General features: G+C 33.3%; 1 protein-coding gene across 1 annotated transcript; it reads left to right on the top strand.

The window, feature by feature from the left end:
• The first annotated feature begins 206 nt into the window (after positions 1-206).
• Positions 207-960, top strand: LOC131865836 (putative germin-like protein 2-1). The gene is made up of 2 exons (XM_059215386.1): positions 207-333; positions 428-960. The coding sequence occupies exons 1-2, from the start codon at positions 207-209 to the stop codon at positions 958-960; spliced, it is 660 nt and encodes a 219-aa protein (XP_059071369.1).
• Positions 961-17123: the final 16163 nt, after the last annotated feature.

Below are 17123 nucleotides of genomic sequence, written 5' to 3' on the forward strand. Positions count from 1 at the left end.
ATATGCTGCAGCAAGACTTACTCTGACGTATCGAAAAGAGCAACAACTCTGGAAGTATATTATTATAATATTACAAGGATTGGTGATTTAATATACGGAGTGAAGATGAATTAGTCATAAGGTTTGGGCTATATAAAGCTTGTAATGGGCTTGTAACACACATTCATATCCTTCTGAGCTCTTGTACTATCTGCGTTTCTATTATAATGGCTCACCGAATGATTTACTTCACACTGGGACTTTTTCTGTTGATATGTTGTTACAGCGACAGGGTCATGGCAGGGGATTCCGATCCCTTGCAAGATTTCTGCGTTGCAGATGAGGAAAGCAAAGGTGAGTAAAAAACTTTATACATAAACAATGGTAATGATTTGCTTATTAGACGAGTCGAGTTAGTAATAGATTGATTTGATTTTGTTTTAAACAGTTTTGGTGAACGGGTTCGTTTGCAAAGACCCAATGCAAGTTTCAGCAGACGACTTCTTCTTCCGGGGACTTGGGCAGGCAGGGAACACCGACAATGATGTGGGCTCCAACGTAACGATGGCGAACGTTAAACAGATACCAGGCCTCAATACGTTGGGAATATCGTTGGTCCGCATCGACTACGCAGTGGGTGGAATAAATCCTCCTCACACACACCCAAGAGCCACCGAAGTTCTTGTTTTACTGGAAGGCCAGCTTCTTGTGGGTTTCATTGACACCAACAACAAGTTTTTCAGCAAAACGTTGGAGAAGGGAGATGTGTTTGTGTTTCCAAAGGCACTTGTGCATTTCCAGCAGAATGTGGGGCATGAAAATGCGGTGGCCATATCTGCATTGAGCAGCCAGCTTCCGGGAGTTCAGACAATCGCCAACTCTCTGTTTGCAGCGGATCCTCCTCTCCCATATTCCGTATTGGCCAAGGCCTTCCGCATCACACAGGAAGTTGTGGATTACATTCAGAAGAAATTCGCATAAGAATTTGCTGTGTTCTATCAAACAAAACAATCAAGAGGGGACCAAGTCTTTCAAAAATTCTTTTTCCTTGCCGTTCAATAAAACAATCTTTCTAGAGTTATTGCCGTCCTCTTCTGCTATTAATAGCATCTGTTTTGAACATGACTATATCCTCCGCATATTCCAAAGATGAAGGATTAATTTGAAGCATCTGAAGGCATTTATGAATATTTTATACAAGAGCATCCTTGTATTAGGTATACATTCATTTGCAACATGTTAACAATATATTCTTTAACATAAATATTGCAGGAACAACAACAAACAAAGTGCTTGACTTGGATAGAATGAGTAACACTATAATTCTTGCATGCCAATCTGTCAAGGGTGTTCTTGAACATAGTCTTAACCTCATTTTAGCTCTGACATAAAAGGTGAATGGTTTGGAAGTAGGAAATAGTTATTGGGAAATATAATTAGTAGTTGTTCTTCAAATCACCCTCACAATCATCCAATGCTTCAAGACTCCCCATCAAAGAAGTCATTCCAGAAGGTTAGGGACTCTCCTCAAGATAAGAATGATTGCTCTAATAAATATAGTATACCTTCGATAAATTCCAAGAAAATCCATAGAACTAGAATATCCATTGCATCCAATATCGCAATATTTGATCGGGGATAATATGATAACCTTGACACATATTACACCTATTCTTACATCAATCTACCTACATAAGGGTTATGATTGAGGGGCCTCTTGTATTAAACATTTCTAATAAGTTGGAATGACATGGAAAATCTAAGACAGTGAAGATAGATTATTGATAATAACACAATTCATTTACATGGTGTTAATTATGAGGGTAATTAATTTATGGCTTCCCAAAATAAGCTTTTCTAAATCTCCCCTAATTCATTCCTACGTTATAATAAATATGTCAATGTGGATGTTATGTATGAAGATCTAAATACTAAAGGGAAAAAGGATAATGCTCATGTTGATTTTAAAAACTTTGTATGTAATATTAAAAATATGATTAGTTGAAAAATTTAGCAATATATTACCTTGTTCAATCATAAACTATCAATTCGGTTACAAAAAAAATTCCTCAAACCATTTCCTCCTTGTATAAGCATTTCTATAGATCATCAAATATGATAACCAATAATTTAACCATAGGTTTCCTATCAAAGAAAATGCAAATCTGCATATGTGAATAAGCACAATAGGATAGGAAAATATTGTTGTCGTAGGCCATGTATGTTTCATGCTGGAAAAATATTATTGTTGCAAGCCTAAGAGGTGCATAAAGGAGCTCCTTGGATCCATGGATATGCAGGTGTAAGTTTGAGAAATATGTGAAGGCGGAAGGATATTTTCATATTGAAGCCATTTGCTAATTGATATGAGGAAGGTAAAAGTGTCGTCATATTGAGAAGTTGTCAATTACACTGTAATGAAGAATAAGATAATAGATATAACTGATACATTATCGGTGAGATATGTCAATTTTATAATCTTCTATTTTTCCTATGTATTTTTAGGGGTTCAAATGAATAAAGCTTCATATATAGCCCCTCTAGCAATCAGTTCATTGTGAAGCTTAAAAGCCTCTTCCGTCATGCCTTGGATGTCTATACCTCAAATAATCTAGTAATATGAGAAGTTTCATTGCGCTTGCATCCATCTCCAACTATATCGATCAATATATTAATTATCAAGCCCATTCTACATTGTTCACATAGATAACAAATAAGGCTATTGTAAGATGACACATTGCTCTGATAGATTGTGCTTATGATCTTTTCTTTAGCATGTCTAATGCCACATATGTGATCCCTTGCCTACGTAAATAGGGAGTCAATGAGGTATAAGTAATTACTTGATCATGTTCCACGAGGATTCTATTTATTCACCGGGTTTCTCGTCTCTTTATGAAAGATTCGCACGTCAATCATATGAGTCCTGCAAATAGTGGTGGTTCGGGAATCTAAATATATTTAAACACTAGCACAAATAATTCATGACATTCACTAAACCTAGGGTCCTCTCTCAAGGTCATTGTGGTTAATGCTACACCAAAATAGAATAATGTGGCTTTGGTTATTTATGTACAAGATTCAAGTTGGGAAAATCCAAAATATTGGAAAATGTAGACAAAATGCATGACCCAATGTTGAGCAATATCTCCGATATTTTTTATGTTTTGCAAGAACTTGAGTTATTGTTCATTATTTGAGTAAGTGGTCTTAATAACATGCATCCAAATAAAAGAGAGTGATTGCAAATTCTAGAATTGAGGTAGATCTTCAAAGGAAAGGACAAAAAATTAGTGGACTTGTTTCATCGAGTTGAGCCATATGTGACCTTAGATATCCAAATTTAAAAAATGTAAAAGAGATAATTTACATTAAACGATATAGAACTCTAGATAACCAATAGATTTATTTGACTCACAAATTTGTCATTGAAGAGGTTTTAGGTCAATACAATACAACTAATTCAGGTCAATAATCTACTGTTGCAAGTCTTTACAAATATGATGTCATTTCCTATCACCGAGTCATCCATAGGTGATCATTCCTTTGGTTTTAGCTTGACGATCTATCTAGATCACATACCGGTTCCATAATTTGCATCGTAAGATCTTTTATATTGGTTCCATCATTCTAATATATCTCCACTTGCACTAAAATCAGGAATCCCCATTAAAAATAGGGTTTTAAGGAAATATATTTCAATAGAACATGCTCTATCCATATTGTTGATACAAATTTGAGTCAATTATTTCATAATTTTTTCATCCTCAAATCCAAAAATATAAACTACTGATAAATTTTTAGAACCTGTCAAAAAATATAAAAATATAAGAAAATCATGTGCTAACTGACTGAGGAGAAAATTTATGAAAACCCCTAAAATTGTAATGAGTTACTCAAAATGAATTCAAATCTAGACTTTTGGTGGATCAATGTGTCCTTGTTTAACCACCTAGAATAAATAAAAACAACAATCACTGTTTTGCAACACTAAGAGTGAATTTTGTGGAACCCCTAAGTTCACAATAGCTACCTCAAATATGCTAAAAATCAATATTGTAATAGACTGGACAAGTTCTTGATTGAAAGCCTCTATGACTTATAATTTTCTTTTGTCAAATCGAGAGAGATATGAGCTTCACATGTTGACCTTCTTAATTGATATACAAAAATAGAATAATGCCTTGAGGTCCGATTACAGTTTATAATAATCCTTATGGAAGAATTCACTACATACTATATCTCCAAGAGACTCCAAATGCAATGTCGTATTCAACACATGTCTTTGCAATGACAATCGTGTCCTATATCTAGAACTCCTAGCAATATAACTGAGGTGTAAACCACTAAATTCATCTAGGCCTCCTAATTATCTAATATAGCTTATGACCAATTATAACTAATTTAAGGTATGTCTACCACATGTTGGCATATGCATTGAATAATATACATTATAATATCATATCCTTGGCTACATAATATATTTTGCATACTCCAAACAATATGATTTGACAAGCACTTTATAATAGTAGAGGAAATGAAGATAAACAAGGATAATGAATGAAAACATATAAAGTTGCTATTATTAAGACCAATATTCGAAATCTTCATCATGCTTGACTGGTTCGCCTACATATGAACTTGATCTATAGAAGATGGGGATGTGTAAATAATTTTCTCTACAACTAGATGAGCCCCATACAAGACAAAAAGATGAACAGTCTGGAGAGATCTTAGATTGATATTACTATAGTTATTGTGTGTTAGATGTGTTTTAATTCCTCTAGATGCAACATAATCACGCACTTGTAATTATACATATACCCGTTCAGGTCATGTCCAAATAAATAATTTCATTGAAACATCTATTCTCATATTGGTGACATGTAGAAGATGATTGTTGCAATAGTCAAGCATGTGGATTAAGCGAGTCTTCCTTATAATGCAAGCTAGTGAATTGTGAGCGTTCTAGAAAAGGTCCAAAATGTATTTGAAAGGTCATTAAGCATTTGGCTTGTAAAACTTCCTAGATGATAATGGCCTAAGAACCACACCTTTTCAGCATTTTTTTATTAGGATAAAACAAGTTTTGAAGGGGCCCCAAACCACTTTACAAACAGAGGGTTTGCATTGAGAAATGGACCAGACTACCTGACAGTGGACAACAGGTTTTAAAAAGGACCTGAAACCTTCTGGACTTATGGGCATCCACCAATCAAAATATGAACATCACAAAATAGGATGGCACAACCATAAGCTCAAAAACAACAAACAAAACATCTCAAAAAATAGAGAACCAGGGTTTTTCTGGCACCCTCGGCCAACTAGAAGCGTTTTCCTAGGCTCCCTCAACTTGTAATAGATTCGTAGGACCACATAAAGCCACAAAGACCAATGCTAACAAAAAACCAACATTGGCCAAACTTGGCCCTTGAAAACTGCTAGCATCCAACCTGTCCCTACAATAAACAAAAAACATGGGGTTTTTCTGAGCTCCCTCAACCACCGTGGGTTTTATCATGGCTCCAAAAACCATATGCTTTAAAATATGCCATACTAAGAGAAACTTGCCCAACAACCAACTCTCCACCTCTATAGGAGACACACAAGAGTCAGCAAGAAGATCGGCATCAACATCCCTACAGCCAAGAAGAGGGGCCCCATCAACACCCCAACAACACTTCCAGGAAACACCAGAAACATCATACTCCACCTCAATAGGAGACACGTCAACTCCAACTACATCCATCTCCCCCTCAATAGAAGGGAACCTTCCACAGAGAATCCCACGGACCCGAAAAAAATAGCACTCCAAAACAGCCCAACTCGCAAGAAACCAAACAAGCAGACCAAAAACATCATGTGTTTAAAGACCGATACATAGAGGGAACTGCCCGAAGCCCTTTCGGAAGGTAAATAACACCTCGAGGAACACCAAATAGTTACATGAGCCACAAGAATCATTATACTCTTTGTGGCACTATTGGTCTTGTGGATTTAGAGGAATCACATTATTGTATGGAACATAAAAGGGTGCGAGGATAGCATTGTTGGTATTTATGAGAGAATGTACACAATTTCAAGAGAAGTGAAATATGAAGATAGAACCAAAAAAAATTCCTTCATATCAATGTTGGCTTCAGTAGTACCACATTTATATCAACGTAATATGCAATATTTTGTACTTAAATAAATATTGGTTTCCGTTGCATGTTGAATTATACCATCCCGTAAATTAAGTTAATTATCAAAATGGAGGAAACAAGATCATAACATTAACCAATGCCAATGACATTAAGAATAAGAAAAGGCCTAGTTGTTATCTTTAAGGAAGAGCTAGGAACTTAGGTTCCTTTTCCTTTTGTTGCGAGGGATTGAGATTTTTTCTAAATCATGAGAATGAATCTAAATGGCATTGATGCATGAATTAATATCTGTTCATTTTGAGAATCTTTGTTACCAATTTACATAATCAAATAAAAGGAATATAACCATAATTTCCGAGTTTTGGCAAATGAGGCTCACACATTCATTTTCCTAATTGTTTGCAGCTCACAAGTATGCAAGCATCTCCCATGCTAGACTTATCAAATTCCTAAGACTTGGCTCAATTTTTGCAAAGCCAACTGAGAAAATTCAGATGAAAGTAGATATGAGAAGCATTATTTCAGTACAGCCACTTCAACCTTTCTAATGTGAAAAGATTTTGGAGTACTATTTTTAGAGGACCTGCGAATTGCAACGAATGTTGATGTACCAGGCATGTCACTTTCAATAATATATGTAAAGTAGGAAAAAAAAAAAAGGGAGTTAATTATATATTATTTTTAAAATATATTTTGGGGAAGAAATATATTGCAGTTAATGTTACCATGAAGCTTTATGCCTGTACTTTTTATTTGATACGTACAGAACAAAATCACTTTTTTAGGATTTGGTTTAAGTCTGGTCTAATATCAATTTTCTAAAATTTTATTAATCGCACATAGCAGCCCCGACATGCTTAGCAGTTACATGAACAATGGTTAAAAGTAAATGATATGTTGTAAATTGTGGTGTTTGCAACCTAGATATAGAGATTGGTAGTTAGAATGAAACTTTAACAATTTGCACATGATTGGAAATGGCATATTCTAATACCACAACGAAGATGTAATCTGTGAACCTTACCCTTCACAAATTGAAACTTGTAAATAAAGAAATGTGTAGCTGTACAGTGATAGATTAACAAAGAAAGACAAATCATAATTTCTAATCTATTTTTGAATTTGGCTCAAATGATCGAATCTGTGAAAGCAAAATTTTTTATGTGAAGTAGATTGCTAGAATTTAATTGGAGATCTTTGGAAAAAAACAAATTCTTGTTTTAACAGTTGAGTATAACTGATTACAACACAAATTACCAACCATGTTTTGCATTGAAGAGTAGGAGCTCTTTGGTAACACTTGCAATGAAATATTCAATTATTTCCAATTGATATTGCACGCAAGCAAGAGAAATTTGGTATACTTGGAATGAAAAGTTAATTATTTTGAATCCACATTGTATGTAATCAGTTCTATTCTCATTTTTTGATTACTACATATGCATTGTGCCTCATGTGTATGTTGGTATGTAATAGTAGGGGGATATGTTTATATCAACAAGGCAACAAACCCTTGATACAACAATGAATGGGAGGCCCTTCTGACCGTCATCTCCAGTGTTGATTGTTTCTTTTTCTATCATTAGCCCATGAAATTTATATATTTCTAATGAATACACTTTAAGGGGAAGTTGGTAGAACCCACCTTTATTTATTTGGATCTCAATGTGATACAATTATTTCGAGTGCAACTAGTCATCTCATTGATAAATTTTCTAGCATGAGGCATGCAGATGTTTGAATGTGTGGGTTGAACAATTGGACTCTATGAAATCAATAACAGATACCTATAAAAGTTGGTGGTAATACGAGCATACCAATTTTTTCTAGTATCAAATTCACAAAGAACAATCATGCCAAATCCATTTATTTGAACACCTATATTGAGGTAGACTTGATAGGATTTTACATTCTTCAAGATTGTGGTGTTGCATTCTATCTTGACCATTGCAAGATATCTCATTACTATGTGAATGGTCTACTAGAAAAATCATAGAGTCTTATATATCATTTCAATTGAACTGGTGGAGAACCAATTAAATATGTGTTTCTCTCAGATGTATTTATATTTCAACTATTCTTAATTCACATTCAATTCAATGATCAAAGATAAAGTTTTTAGCAATGAAGTTTTAAAATTACTACTAATTATATAAGAGTTTTATGGGAGCTCCTCAATCAACAATTTGAGTGGATGGCATACTGGGTTTAGGCAAAATCTAGTGATCACAAGTTACACATATTTCTAAAAATCTGATGTGATTTTAAACTCTTAATGTTATTTGAGTGTCTCACAATGGATGCACATGTTAAGGTTATAGTTGACAGATATTTGTTAGGTTTCACAAATTATTACGTACTTTTCCACAAATAAAGTGTTGCAACATTTTCTTTCTAAATTCTTTGGATTAAGGTGGAACATTATCAACTAAATTTCACTATGAAAGAGTATTGTTATTGATTTGAGAATAATCTTGAACATCTTGATGTAGAGTAGATATATCCTAGACTATGAGAGGTGCATGGTTGACAAAGGAGTACATATTCATGTAGAATTTAATGAATGACAATATGGATTAGATGGGAGATATCGTAGAGGTGGACCTGGAAACCATGCAATTAGAAGGTAGCTTTCACACAAGGAGGTTTAAATTGACAACCATGCCATGTGTCAAGAGGAGAGGATAAAGGAGATGGCTTTGGGATGGGAAACAACGTACTAATAGTTACTAATAGTTAAAATTCCCATGTTTTCTCTAGGGTTCAAGTCAATTGGTTGGATTGATTCACAACAACAAGAACCTATGGGGCACACAAATGGAGCTAAAAAAATTTGGGGCTCTGTTAGAGGTAAACAAGCCTAGTTTCACACTTGTTGTACAATTGTATCATTTAGATTACAAAATTCGAATTTGCAAGGCTGATCTAGAGGCCTCTCATGACATATTTGTGTGGTGCATAATTGATATACATAGCATTGAACAACTTGATTTTAAGGGAAAAATACTTATAGGTAAGAGGTAATTTGAAAGATTCATAGGAGAAAAAGAGAAATTTCTATAAGATCCATCATTGCTTGTATTTATTTTAAAAGAAATGGTGAAGCATGCTATAGAAACTAGGTTTTGTCTATTGTTAATAATAATTTGTATATGTATGCTTTATTGAAATCAAAAGGGGGAAAATTGTTTTTTTGTTAAAACTTATTTTTAATTATTGAATTATTTGATGTTAAGGAATAATTAAATTTTTAGGCTGTAATGTCGTAAATCGCATACATTCGCAACTTCACCTACGTTTTGTGTGTACTTTGGTGTCCATTCGCTTAATATTTTTGTGGCTCATTTTAGTACTTACATAAGCCTTCTTCTTTACCAAGGTGCTCAGGCCGCATTTCTCATGGACATTGGTTTATGTCACCTTTGCATTAGTCCTATATTTTCTTTTCTCCCAAAATTTTTGAACGTATATTATCTAGATATGAGTTTTTCACACGGACATTTGCACATCATGATAGCATCCTACAAAAAAAAATATGCAAGCATTTCTAAACAAAATTCAACTTTTTAGCTTTATAGGGTAGTTGCAATGTTTCGAGATGAATCTAAATGACTCATCAGTATTTTTTCATTCCCCACTGTCTTTATGAACCTTTCTTTTATTTGGCCTGCTCTCTCTTGGCTCTCTCTTTCTCTCTCAATATCTCACACGCTACTCTTAATATTTTCACGCTACTCTCACAATATTTGTAAAAAGTTGGATTGTGATGTCTCTAAGTAACTCCATTTAGTTTGATTGATTCGCATTAATCAAAATTTAAAGACCTCCCACCGAGGGAGCTAGAGGATGATGGCTCTTTTGGAGGTAGAAAAAAGTAGTTTCATAACTATCACAATCGCCTAATGCAGATTCTAAAATTGGGGAATTGGAATGGTGATTTAGAGGATTCACATGAGATAGTTGTGAGGTACATAATTTATTTGGATAGAGTTGAACAACCGAATTTTAGGGAAAAATAACTCATAGAGAAAAGGTAATTTGAGAGATTTCTAGGAGAAAAATAGAACTTTTTATAAGATGCATGTTTTTACCTTTTTTCAAAAGAAATGGAGAGGTAGTCTATATAAATTCGGTCTTGCCTATTGTCAAATAAGAATGAGTAGTTTCATCCTTTAAAAATTAATAAAATATATATTAAAATTTAGTTTTTTAGTTTGCTGATTAAACTTTCTTTAATTATTAAGTTATCTGATATTTACGAATATCAAAAAAATTATTTGAATTACACGAATTTAAGTAGTCGGCTATGACTAAATTCGGATCAAGAATCGAAACTACTAGTTGTGAGGCCCACCCTTTGGTGGCTTTGATATTGGCATTATTGGACCATGATTGAATTCTAGGGCTGTATAAGTTTTTAAAGTTATTAGTATTAACACATGATGATGTTATTAGAATATGTCAAATGTGGAGTGCATCTGTAGAGCAGTTTGATTTTAATATATGCATATGATGAGGACAAAAATTTTGATAGTTAATTAGGTATTTTCATTTCCATGTGATTATAGTGGGTTAATTGATGCTTTGACTTTATAAACATGAAATTCAACTATATCGTGAATTATTAAATTATCAAATTTATTAGAAGTAGCACCCTGTCGGGTTTATGCTTCTAGAAAGGAGCACTTGGTTTGGATTTTGATAGCTACCTTTGTTCATTTGAAATAATATTAGAACTGTTATAAAATGAAGAACGATTAAAGTTGAATGTAAATCTTGACTGTGGATTCGCATGGTCATTGAAATATCCCAAATGTCTAGTTTGCATAAAAGTGCATGTAGCATATTTGAAGTTTTAAAATCTCTGATCATGGATGCTATCACTTTTTAATTCACAAAAAGGAATGGACTAAAGGGATGAGATTATTAAAGTTGTAAGATTGAAAATATTTATTACCTTATTGGGCTTAGTTTTCCTCCAATGATTATAATCCTACTAAAGATGGAAAAGCTCGAAATATGTTAATAGTAATCTAATCGTGTCGCTTCTTCCTTTTTTGAGAAAGTCCAACTTTTCCAAAAGATTTGTGGGAATAAAAAATTACGGAAATCAATATGAGAAAAGATTAGAGTTGATCAACCTATGAGCTTCTGAAGAAGAACAACATGCGAAGGATTTGTGAAGTTGGAGGGGTTTCAAATTAATTCATGGCCATGTAGAATGGCCACAATCTACTTCTTTCAAAGAAGTTCACATTCTCTAAGAACCTGAGGGAAGTGAAAATGGATGGGATGAGTTCTATTGTAACTTACAAGATGATAGAAAAGGATACTGTAATCAGTTACTAGGGGTGAAAGGTTAAGAGAAACCATAAATATCAGGACATCCCTAGCCTACATCAAGGCTTAATATACTACCTTCACCAAATCTATTTGCATAGAACCTCTCCTATGCTCTAATCTGGCCTAATTTTGGTATCAAAGAGATCAAAGTGAAAGATGGCTTCAAGATCCCTCAAAATTACCAAGAAACCCCTTAGAATTTCGAGTGGTTTTGGAATTGCTTCCACATAAGCATTCAATCTCCATAAAAATTCCCAAAAGGGCAATTCCCATATCGAGAAAGATAAAAAAGGGAATGCCCTAGAGATAAAGAGCTAAAAATTGTGTCAAAAGAAGATAATGTTAACAGTAGACTGCATGTAGAATTACAATCTCTCTTGGGATACCAATTTGAAACTGAGGAAAGAAGTAAAGATAAAAATGAAAAACACATTAAAAATCGAAAAAATAGAAAAGGCAAATCTAAAAAATGAAAGGGTAATGAAGGAGAGTAAGAAGAGGAGATCGACATTAATTGTGGTAATTAATATCCAAGACAAAGAAATTTGAAACTAAAACGATGACACATATATGATAACTAACACTTTGAAAGTGATATTGTACTCAGTTGAGGAAAGAAAAGGGCAAGTATTTGACCTACCTACAAAATATTTCACTTTGGACCTATCCCTTAAAGACGTCTCCAAATCATAGTATCTTATCATTGTGGAGGAGGAGGACTTGGAAACCAGCTTGGCTTCCATAGCACCAGATCCCACCCCGCTTATTTAAACTTCACAAAGAAACAAGAGTGTTAAGCATGGTGAAGAGGAGGATAACGATGACTATGAGATGGAGGTAAAACAAGGTAGACTGAAAGAGAAAACTAATTTATTGGGCAATAGAGATTCTCAATTTGGGGACTCAATTTTCCATTTTCTTGCTATCATTAAGGACCTAATGGATTTATTCTATGACTTCTCAACCTATTTGGCTGAGTATCGCAATAGGCATAAGTCTAGGATGGAACAAAAAAGGCACAAAGAAAAAAGAAATTGAACCAAATATGGAAGGAGAAAAGAGGCAAAGAGGGTGCTACTTGAGAGAACTAGAATTCAAGACTAAAATTGGTCATGAAAGAGTTTGATGCTCTTATGAGCCTCCATAATATGAAGTCTACATAGTTTTTCGTGGTTTGTTATTTTGGTAGTGTTGGGGTTGTGTTGGTGCAATAACTTGTTTGTTATTCAGCTTCTCTGTTTTAATATTCTAACTTTGGGCATGGGACCCTCTTCCCACCTTATCTAATCAAAAACAAATTTTGTGTACACTTTTAATATTACAAATCAATGTTAGATGTGGTTAAAAAACATTAAAATATAGTCAGGTCATAGTATGATGTTGCATTGGACTATGTTGGTAGTGAAGAATTAAATTGTTTACGAGTTTATTTTTATCAAATGAATTGTGGAAATCTCATATCTTTAATTAAATTGTTATCAAATGTATGATTATGTGTGTATCTTATTTCAAGTTATATTGGAAATAATTAATTTTTTTATTTGAGCGTGTAGGAAATTTTCATAGCTAATATAAATTGGAGTTCCCTAAGAGAATCCTAGTCATTTTCAATTCCTAGTGAAGCCTTGACCTTAGTTAATGATAGGGACTAAGGTCTCTGATTTTAGTAATTGTTGTAATGTGATGTATTTTGTGTTTTAAATATAGTTTTATTTTATTTTGATATTTGAGTAAGTTAGCATTTGCGTCCAGCGGCATCCTTATGGAAAGATAGATTTCACACTGAGTAGGTTTTTGAATGACTTTCAAGTGTTTGTTTCATCTATTTATAAGTGTACATAGACCCATACTGAAACACTTAGGAGATGGAGGTAAAACAAGGTAGACTGAAAGAGAAAATAAATTTATTAGGCGATAGAGTTTCTCAATTTTGGGACTCATTTTTTTCATTTTCTTACTATCATTAAGGACCTAATGGACTTTTTCTATGACTTCTCGATCTTTTTGACTGACTATCGCAATAGGCATAAGTCAAGGATGGAACAAAAAAGGCAAAAAGAAAAAAGAAATCAAACTAAATATGGAAGGTGAAAAGAAGCAACGAGGGTACTGCTTGAGAGAGCTATAATTAAAGACAAAAATTGGTCATGAAAGAGTCAAATGCTCTTATGAGCCTCCATAATATGAAGTCTAAATATTTTTTCGTGGTTTGTTATTTTGGTAGTTTTGCGGATGTGTCGGTGCAGTAACTTGTTTGTTATTGAACTTCTTTATTCTAGTATTCTAACTTTAGTTGTGGGACCCTCTTCCCACCTTATCCAATCAAAAACAAATTTTATCTACACTTTTTATATTACAAATCAATGTCAGATTTGGTTAATAAATATTAAAATATAATCAAGTTATAGTACGATGTTGTATTGGACTATGTTGGTAGTGAAGAATTATTTTTTTATCAAATGTATGATTATGTGTGCATTTTATTTCAACCTATATTGGAAATTTATTTATTTTCTTTGAGTGTGTAGGAAATTTTCATAGCTAATAGAAATTGGAGTTTCCTAAGAAAATCCTATTCATTTTAAATTCTTAGTGAAGCCTTGACCTTAGTTAATGATAGGGACTAAGGTCTTTGATTTTAGCAATTGTTGTAATGTGATGTATTTTTTTTTTAAAAATATTTTTATTTTGTTTTTATATATGAGTAAGTTAGTATCTGCGCCCAGTGGCATCCTTATAGAGAAAATAGGTGTTATGTTGAGCATTTTTTTGAATGATTTTAAAGTGTCGGTTTCATCTATTTTTGAGTGTATTTAGGCCCATAAAGAAACACTTATGAGTTGGGTACCTTTTTGGGAATTAGTCCATGGGATTTTGCCATCATTTGATCTTGTCCAAGCCTCTTAGAAAAAAGGTGTCGAAAGTCTAATTTGCGGGTGACAGTAAGTAAATTACCACTTTCAAATCCACTCCAACAAGTTTATGAATGGTGCTTCTGCATGCCTCACACATATGAGTGGATCCAAAGGATCCTATTGGGGAAGAGTATACAATATTATTCCTCTCATCCCAATGCTCTCACACGTAGGAGCATTTGTGATATCCACATACCCTTAGGTTTTGGTGAGAAGGGATTAGAGGAGGTGAATGAGATCAATGTGGTACCTCCTGACCAAGGGAGGGGAGGTCATATGACACATATTGTATATACCTTTCTAAGAGTCTTTGTATGGCTTATTATTTTATTTTTTGCATCTTTCTTTTTGGGATTTTTTGGGAGGCTTTGTGGAAGGACTCAAAAGAGTCTTTGAGAAATTTCTGTCAAACCCTCCTGATCTATTAAGGAAATATTTTGATATGATTCAATCTTTAGAATGCTATATTCCATTTTGTTGTAAATATGTTAGTGGAGGCTTTTGATTTGATTTTTAAATTTCATCTTTCTATGTCTTTTCTTATGTATATGACACGTGTGTGAGGGTTTAGGCTCTCCCAAGTTGATCAGAGAAACTCATGTGTAGGGTGAGGGATATGTGGAACCTCCAAGGGAACGATTTTTTCTCGTTGAGAAGGAGATTTCTTGGGTATGAGTATCCTTGATTCTTTTGGAAAATCTGTGGAAAAATGGTTCGATATAATTTAGAAGGGATGTGAATTATATGGTGTTGGACTCCCTTAATGTATTTTACATCTGCGTGGAGTATTTATATTGGGAAATCAAGTTTCTCATGGGCCTCTTAGCTTGGGGGTTGGTTGTGAGAAAGCCCAAATGTTGGAAGGTGAGCTCTCCATTGGCTTGTTTAAAAATTGTGTTTTGTAAGATATTTTGTGGAATCAAATGGGGTGCTACCTTGACATTGGAATGAAAATATTCATTCTCACGTTTGGGTTAGAATTTTTATTACATTTTTTAAATGGGTCGGAGTAAGTTGTTAAAAATTTTATCAAATGGGTCCCTTGTAATGCTGTGTATATCAAGTTGATAAATGATGATGTTGTTGTGTTTAGAAGCGATTATATTTTACTTTTCTAAAAAATATACATATTGTTTAAGGGCTGAGTTTGTTTAAGAAATAACTTAGCGCTTGTGATAATTTGCATTTCATACATTTAAAAGTTATTGATACTTAATGAACAAATTAAAGTTATTAGTAATAGTGGATTAAATTAGCTTTAAGAGTGTGAAATTTTCATGCACTTTTCTTAATATTTTTAGTTAATAAAGTGAAGGGGATGTTTATCACGCAAATATTGTTCTCTTTGTTATCCTACAAAATAAAAAAACTTGCTCTACTTAAACTTTGGTTTAAAATTAAAAATAGTTATTTGTAATTAGATGTGTATGTTCACCTATTTAAAAATATATATTTTATACAAAGTATATTTACCTTTGTAAACACACACACACAGCAAACTTGAGTTTGGGTTTCTAGTGTTACCATATCGGTTAAGGCCCATTAAGCGGGTTTAGCATGATAATTAATTCTTTTAAGAGAATTTAATTTAATATAACTTTAGGAAATGAAAAACCTTAGGTGGAGTTGGTGTGCTAGGTTTTAGGACTTAACATGTCTTGTAATTGTTTAAATGTGATGTGGCCTCTCAAATTAATTAGTCAAGTGAAATAATTTAATTTATCTAATTGATAGTGAATGGTAATTAATTAAATTAAAGCTGAAATCAAAGTGTAGTATACTTTTATTTCAAAAATTTGGTTTTAAAAGAAAGTAAAATATAATCTTAGGATTGAGAAAATTCACTCTTTATTTCGTTTTAATTTAGTTGCGTTGGACTCTTCAGAAGAATAAACTATCGTTGTGGCTAATATTTAGTTAAAACAAACAGTATATTTACTTATTAAAAATATTTAATAGAAAATTATCATTTATTCGTTTGCCGCATTTAATCTCTTTATATATCATTGGTAATTAGTTAAAATTTGTTAAATTCATATATAATTTAGCTTAGTTAGGGTTTACTTAGCTATAGGTGTTAGGTCACGCCATAGAGGCCCGACCGGTTCACTACCAATTAGGAATTAGAGGGAATGTTGCCTTCAGGAGTTCCTCCCTTGAGACATGTTGCATAAGGGTTCCAAATCTCGATCACCTTATCATTCTTGTTTTACGTTGTGCGAAATGAGTGTCATAACGCCCACTCATCTTATTCCTTTTCTCACCTCGTCTAGCATGAGTCCTATGACGTTGAGTATGTAACATATACATGCACATGCCACGATGAATTTGCCTTGTACACCAAGTTCATCCTTTCAATCACAAAACAACCCATTCTCTTATTTATTTATTTAAATTCTCGCAACCAAACTCTATAATTAACATGAATCCTTAATATTATAAACCAAAAATATTAATGATAATTTAGAACTATTCTTTGTTTTAAAGGCTCACGAATATAACACATATATTTTTATAATAAAACTGAGATTATCCTACCCGAGCGTAAAAAGGTTTTCAAGAAAGACGCAATATAAAGCATGCATGGACGGTGTTTGTGTCAACATCCAAGAAAATTTCCTCTTTTACCAATTCTGAGACGGCTGAGAAAAATGTATATATTAGTTCCTTTGAAGAAGGCCATCGCTCCAATAAAGTCTAATCGTTTCCACATTACTAAATTAATGGCGGTGGCGAGAAT

The sequence above is a fragment of the Cryptomeria japonica genome, unplaced genomic scaffold (genome assembly GCF_030272615.1).
Source record: "Cryptomeria japonica unplaced genomic scaffold, Sugi_1.0 HiC_scaffold_123, whole genome shotgun sequence".
Taxonomy (NCBI): domain Eukaryota; kingdom Viridiplantae; phylum Streptophyta; class Pinopsida; order Cupressales; family Cupressaceae; genus Cryptomeria; species Cryptomeria japonica.